The 7,538-nt window shown below is 40.0% G+C and overlaps 1 protein-coding gene across 1 annotated transcript; it reads right to left on the bottom strand.

Annotated features, from left to right (window-relative positions):
- Positions 1-3,688: 3,688 nt before the first annotated feature.
- Positions 3,689-4,174, bottom strand: LOC127131243 (eukaryotic translation initiation factor 4 gamma-like). Its single transcript, XM_051060174.1, has one exon. It carries the CDS (start codon positions 4,172-4,174, stop codon positions 3,689-3,691), a length of 486 nt encoding a protein of 161 aa, XP_050916131.1.
- Between the last annotated feature and the right edge of the window lie 3,364 nt (positions 4,175-7,538).

Raw genomic sequence — 7,538 nt, 5'->3', positions numbered from 1 at the left:
CGATGGCCTCTTCAAGCCCCATAATGCAAGCTTCATATTCTGCAATATTGTTTGTACATTTGAAAGTCAATCTAGCTGTAAATGGAAAATGCGTGCCTTGAGGAGTAATGATCATTGCCCCAATTCCATTTCCATACTGATTAACAGCTCCATCAAATACCATGCCCCAACGGGAACCAGGTTTTGGCCCTTCTTCAAGCAATGGTTCATCACAATCTTTCATTTTCAAGTACAAGATCTCTTCATCAGGAAAATCATACTGCATTGACTGGTAATCTTCAATCGGTTGGTGAGCCAAATGGTCAGCCAAGACACTACCTTTGATTACTTTCTGAGATCGGTATTCAATCTCATATTCTGACAACAACATCTTCCAACGGGCGATCCTCCCAGTTAAAGCAGGCTTCTAAAAAATATACTTGATTGGATCCATTTTGGATATCAACCAAGTGGTGTGATTCAACATATATTGCCGCAGACGCTTAGCAGCCCAAGCCAATGCGTAACAAGTCTTCTCTAGCATAGAATACCGAGTCTCACAGTCGATGAACTTCTTACTGAGGTAGTAAATTGCAAATTATTTCTTTCTAGTCTCATCTTGCTGACCAAGAACACAACCCATACTATCTTCAAGCACAATCAAATACATGATCAACGGTCTTCCTTCGACAGGCGGAGACAAAGTCGGAGGCTCGAGCATATATTCCTTGATACTGTCAAAAGCTTTCTGGAAATCTTCGGTCCAATCACCAGACTGATCTTTCTGAAGAAGCTTGAATATAGGCGCATATGTGACAGTCATGTGTGAAATGAATCTTGAGATATAATTCAAGCGGCTGAGAAAACCTCTGACTTGTTTCTCAGTTTTGGGCGCAGGCATCTCTTGTATTACTTTGACCTTGGAAGGATCGACTTCAATACCCTTCTCGCTGACAATAAAGCCTAACAACTTACCAGAACGAACACCAAATGTACACTTATTGGGATTCAAGCAGAGTTTATACTTCCTCAAACGCTGGAATAGCTTCAACAAATGCTTAACATGTTCCTCTTCGTCAATGGATTTAGCAATCATATCATCAACATAGACTTCGATCTCTTTATGCATCATATCATGAAAAAGAGTAGTCATTACTCTCTGGTACGTTGCACCAGCATTCTTTAAACCGAAAGGCACCACTCTATAACAGAATGTTCCCTAAGGTGTAATGTATATGGTCTTCTCCATATCTTCGGGTTCCATCTTGATCTGATTATATCCGGAAATCCATCCATAAATGAAAATACTTTGAATTTAGTTGTATTGTCTACCAACATATCAATGTGTGGAAAAGGGAAATCATCTTTCGGACTGGCTTTATTCAAATCTCTGTAATCAACACACATGCGGACTTTTCCATCTTTCTTCGGCACCGGCACAATATTGGCCACCCATTACGGATACTCAGCGGTCACGAGGAAACTAGCATCAATCTGCTTCTGCACTTCTTCTTTGATCTTCACTGCCATATCAAGATGCGTTCTTCTCAATTTTTGCTTGACTGGCGGGCATTCTGGCTTCAATGGCAATCTATGCTCCACAATCTCAGAATCCAAACCAGGCGTGTCTTGATAGGACCAAGCAAACACATCTGAATATTCTCGGAGAAGATCAACCAACCCCTTCTTAACTTCAGGACACAGTCGAGATCCAATCTTGACGTCCTTCACATTATCTTCAGAATCCAAGTTGACTAACTCAATCTACTCTTTGAATGGTTGAATGGCTTTTCCTTCATGCTCAAGAAGACAAGATAATTCATCACTCACTTCTTCATCACTTTCCTCCTCAGCCTCAAACACAGGGAATTCAAAATTTGGAGAAGGATAAGGATCATTGTATTCAATGGGGTTAGAAACCAACCTGTATAATGATTTGATATTTTGATTTTAGAGAAATGAATTTGTGACCAAATATTATGCAGTTGGACAATTATATTGTTTATTCATGTTTTTTGTGATTACCATTTTCAGAATAAAGCAAAAAAGTAAAAACAAAACATCATAGATGTGGATGCATAGAATAATATTTTATTAAGGATCAATTTGAAATACCCAAACAATGTTCACTTCTCCCTTAGGCATAGGAGAAGGATTTTCAAAAACAGATAAAAGCAATTACTTAGATTTATGCATAATAACAGGAACATCAACAACAATCCAATTGTTGCAAGCTTTTCCATGCGTCACAAAATTGGTGCAGTCTTCTGAAGGTAGAGACAAACAAGAAAGGGGGGTTTAAATTGTTTTGGAAAATAAAAACTTTTTAAGAACTTAGACACACGCAAAATAAAAAAAAATCAACACAGAATTTTATACTGGTTCTCTTGAAATTCAAAGCTACTCCAGTCCACCCGGCTAAGGTGATTTCGCCTTCAAAAAGGACTTAATCCACTAATCTTGAAAGATTACACAGACAACCGTCTAAGAGAATTAATCCCTTAACCTTATCAAGTATTCAGACTTCACAGAGTCACCTAAGGAAATATCTTAGCAATGATATGATTAGTAATGAACAGTGCTTCTAACAATAAGCAAATATTACAGAATATAAGAGCAAGAAATGTTTTCACGTTAGAGCAGCAGCTCGTGAGAGAGTGAAAAGAAAGTAATGGAAGAAATGTATTCTCGTGTATCAGGTGTTTGACTTGTGAAGCGTTCCCTCCTTTTTATAGGAGATTGAGAGGACCGTTGGTTGATGTTAATGACAGAATCTTGGTCATGAAGAATGATTAATGTCATTACTCTCCTTGTTCTTTCCAAAGCAGTAATGGGAGCGTCATAACTTCCTTCTAAAAATAGTTTCTTTCTATAAGCAATTTTCTTCAAGGTTAAGTTATCTTGAATCAGCGAATCCTGTAGTTAGAGTCTTTATTTAGCAATATTCATCTTCAGAGGGTGCTTGTATCTGACTTCCTCAGAGTTTCTCTTTATTTGACGTCTTCAGAGTCTGGATTCATTCTTTTCTCTCAGAGTTTCTGACTTCTTTAATTTTGCTAGCGCTTGTGTTGGATCAGAGTCAGAGCCTTCTAGTTACGTAACTTCTGAGTAGTATCTTAGCGCTTGATTCTGTATATGATGGTTGTCTATCTGATTTGTTTTGTTCAGAGTCCTGCACACTTTAGACGAATTTCGTTAGGGTACCATTTTTGTTTCATCCTTTGTTATCATCAAAATCTTAGAGATACATTGTAGAACTAAATTTGTTCTTACAATCTCCCCATTTTTGATGATGACAAAACAAGTCAGAGTAATAATGAAACAATATGAATATCTCAGAACCAGATAAAGGGAATGAACTCCCTCTGAGTTAGATCATCAGATTTAACAGAAGTTCTTACCGGACCTTCCTTGTGTGGAGTTGGTTTTGTGCCTTAGCTATTATTCTGCATAACTTTAGTTGTCATAAGTCATTAAGATTTTATAAATGTTCGCAGTACCTTGAGAGGTTTTAGATATATGTTTTCATCAGAGCTGTTTTAGTTCTCCCCCTTTTTGTTAGAATAAAAAAGACTTAGAAAAAAATAGGCAAGAAACAGATATTCATATAACAGAGAAAAACAGGTACAGATAGGCAGCAACGAAAGCATAAATCATAAAGCAGAAAGAAACATTAGAAGAAAAAGCAACAAACAAAGAGCCTAAGTGCCTAAGGGTTTGGGGGCGGAGGCATCCGTTGGAGCAGTTGAGTCAGCAGGTTCTGAATGTTGGTGTTGACGGAATCCTGGTGATCCAACCTAGCTCGTACCACTTGTTGTTCCTTTTGCAATTCCTCCAGAGTCTTCAAGACCAGAGGGGCAAAACCAAAGGTAGATTGCTCCCCCTGAGTCAAAGCATTAGCCCTGGCCTTGGCAGCTTCCTCTGCAGTAATGTGTGTTTCTTCTTCAGCGTCGACTTTTACTTTTGCCTCAGCCTCAGCAGTAGCCGCAACAGCAGCAGCTTCAGCAGCAGCCTTTTCTTCAGCTTCTCTGATCCTCTGCTCCTCTTCCAGACGAGCTTTCTCTTCTGCTTCCTTCCTGGCCTTTTCCTCAGCCTTTCTGGCCAAGCGAGCTTGGAGCCTTATACCAGCATCTCTGATGAATTCGTTGCGGACTTGTTCAGAGAGGCCTTTGAGTTTGAAGGCTTCAGAGATCATCCATCTGATCACTCTGTTCTAGTGGATCCTTACTGCAGAGGGATCATCACTGATGCCAGAGTTAATAGACAATGACTTGATCTTCTCCATTGAAGACTTTGCAAAAACAGTTATTGCTTCTTCTAAGGTGGGGAAGGAAGTGTCGTGTTCAGAGTTAGAGGCTACAGAGGATGGTGGAGTTTGGTTGGTGTCATCTGTATTTAGAATATGAGTGATGACGGCAACAGAGGTTTGTGGTGGGGGAATATTAGAGGGAGATGGTGTTATTTGTTCGGGTTGAGGATTTGGTTAAGGTTCATATGGTGAGGGTATTGGTTATTCAGGAGGTGGATTAGGTTGTGTAGGTGGTGGTGTTAAGGTTGATCAGATGGAGGTGGATTTTGTTGTGCAGGTGGTGGGGAAGTGACTTCAGGTTCAAGTTCAATTTGTGATGGTTATTGAGATGCCAGAGCACGAGCTTGAAGTTGAGCTAGAGTGGGGGATTGGGGGTCAGAAGGTTTTTTGTCAGAGGAGAGAATATAGTATGGTGGGGATGAAGGTGAGGATGATGATGGTGAGGTAGTTGTAGACAGATTATTGTTGAGCATCCATGTAAAACAATGTTGAAGATGAAGGTTTGAATGAAGAACTTGATGAAAATGCAGAAACCTTGATGAAGATGATGAAGAACTGAGAGAAATGGGGTTTGTGTAGGGCGTGAGTGTAAAGTGCGAGATTGTGATGTGTGAAATGAATTTATACCCACATAGATGCATGCAAAACGAAATCATTAGAAGTAGTTTAGATCTTAAACAATTAAATGAAGCACGTTATCTAAGTTTGCACGTTTGGAAGAGAAATGATTACAGCTCATGATGGAGGTCTAATCCCCAAATCAGCATACAACTTGAGGAGATTTTAAGAGTCTGTCTCTTGATTTCTGCTAGACAGCTGTCTAGAAGTTTTAAGGTCAGACGCATGATGTTCCACGTGTTGATTTATCTGATATTCAGGAATACCAAAGGGTTGGGCCCTGAGAATTTATGATTCAGATGACTCCTAACTGGTAGAAGCATTAAAGTCAGATCTAGATACCAGATGTTTAATTCAGAGTCTTATTTTGCTATTTCAGAGAGGCACATTTATTATGGACAAATTTGAATGTTAAATTTTTTCAAAATAAAAGAGAATCTATCTTTAGCGAGGGGTTTAGTAAAGATGTCAGCCCATTGATGGTTTGTATCAATAAATTTTAAAGATATTACCCCTTTCTGAACATAGTCTCTAATGAAGTGATGTTTTATTTCTATGTGCTTAGCTCTGGAATGCAATATAGGATTCTTACTTAAACAAATGGCAGCAGTACTCTCACAGAAGATATGAACGTTACTCTCAAAGATCAGAAGGTCTTCAAGTTGATTTTTCATTCAGAGCATCTGAGTAATGCAGAGTGACGCTGATATATATTCTGCTTTTGCAGTGGATAGGGCGATGGTTGATTGTCTTTTGCTGGCCCATGACATAAGATTATTTCCTAGGAACTGACAGTTTCCAGATGTACTTTTACGTTCCATTCTGTCCCCTGCATAATCTGCATCATAATAACCAGAGAGTCTATACTCTGATGTTTTCTCATACATCAGGCCAAGGTTAGGGGTTCCTTTCAGATACCTGAGGATTCTTTTAACAACTGTTAAATGAGATTCCTTGGGATCTGATTGGAATCTGGCACAGAGGCATACACTAAACAAAATATCAGGGTGTGTAGCCGTCAGATAGAGAAGAGATCCTATCATACCACGATAGACCTTCTGACAAACCTTCTGGCTAACTTCTTCCTTCTCTAGAATGCAGGTTGGATGCATTGGTGTCTTAGCGGGTCTGCATTCAGCCATTTCAAATTTCTTCAGAATTTCTTTTATGTACTTATTTTGGTATACGTAGGTAGCTTCTGAAGCTTGATTTATTTGAATTCCCAGAAAGAATTTTAGTTCTTGCATTAAGCTCATTTCAAATTCTGCCTACATTAGCTCAAAGAATTCTTAACATACAGAAGGGTTAGATAAACCAAAAATAACATCATCAACATATATCTGGCATATCATGAGATCATTTCTAATGTTTTTATAGAAGAGTGTGTCACATCCGCGAAAAACAACCGGCGGGCTAAAACAAAACAACACAGAGCCGCCACCGTGCGTTATTTATCCCAAAAGAGGGAAAGGAAACGCTCGAACTAAACCTGGAAAAGCCATGGTCTCGCGACCAAAGAGAATGGGATCGGGAGTCGGTTATGCGAAGGGAAGGTATTAGCACCCCTACGCATCCGTTGTACTCGACGGGATCCACGCTCAAAAGATAGAACAAGGTTGCTAAAACAAACATCACACACACACACTGAAGACAACACAGGTGGAGGAAGAGGGGAGAGGTCTCGCTAGGATATCGCATCCTATGCCTACGTATATCATCTAGAATGAGAATCAGAGCTACTGTAGTTCTGCTCACGCACGCCGAAACAAAACACACACAAACAGGGAAACATGGAAACCGAATGCCAATCGCTGGACTTACATCAGACTCCGAACCAAACAAACCCACACTGGAAACCAAATGCCAATTGCTGGACTTATATCGGACTCCAAGCACACAACAATAGGATACGGAATGCCAATCGCTGGGCTTACATCCATCTCCTACACACACAAGAAGGATACAAACAACAAGTTAATAGGGAGTCTGGAACTCGAGCCTAATAACTGTCAAGCAAACACACACAAAAAGAAAAAGGGTGCCCGGAGAGATCTCGTACGACCTCCTGCCTACGTACCTCATCTGGTATGAGGATCAGGGCAATGTAGTTCCCCTTAACAGGGGAGAAACTTTCTCCTAACCAGAGACTGGGAAATGACCAATTAGAAGGGAGACTGACTCGAGCCTAATAGTTATCATGTATTCCACAATGGTCCTAGGTTGAGTTTTCTATCTAACTTACACAGGCAGCAAGCTAATCCTAAACAGGCAAAGCAAAGCATGCAAGCATAATCAAAACAAAGCAATCATACACAATTAGCACACACTATATACAGACAAAGTGGGCTCACACAAGGGTTAGGCTGCAAAAGCAAGCCAACTGTATCAGGGTGATGTTAGCTCTTAACCCTAACATTGAGAGTTAGGGTGAAGCAGATGAAAATAGGAAGTGAGGGGTGTGCCTCACAGCTCTTATCCCTGGCCAGGGAGAGCTTTAGACAAAGGAAGTGTGGGTTCAGAAAGTTGGAACCTTTCTACACTTATGACTGACTCAACAAGGATCTTGGGTTAATATCCACAATGCATCAACACCAGTTGTGTGAGCAAAGGGATGAGTCAACTGAATAGCAGG

Source organism: Lathyrus oleraceus, chromosome 3 (genome assembly GCF_024323335.1).
Source record: "Lathyrus oleraceus cultivar Zhongwan6 chromosome 3, CAAS_Psat_ZW6_1.0, whole genome shotgun sequence".
Taxonomy (NCBI): Eukaryota; Viridiplantae; Streptophyta; class Magnoliopsida; order Fabales; family Fabaceae; genus Lathyrus; species Lathyrus oleraceus.
Note: the sequence above shows the minus strand (reverse complement) of the source record. Positions and strands in the feature narration are given on the sequence as shown.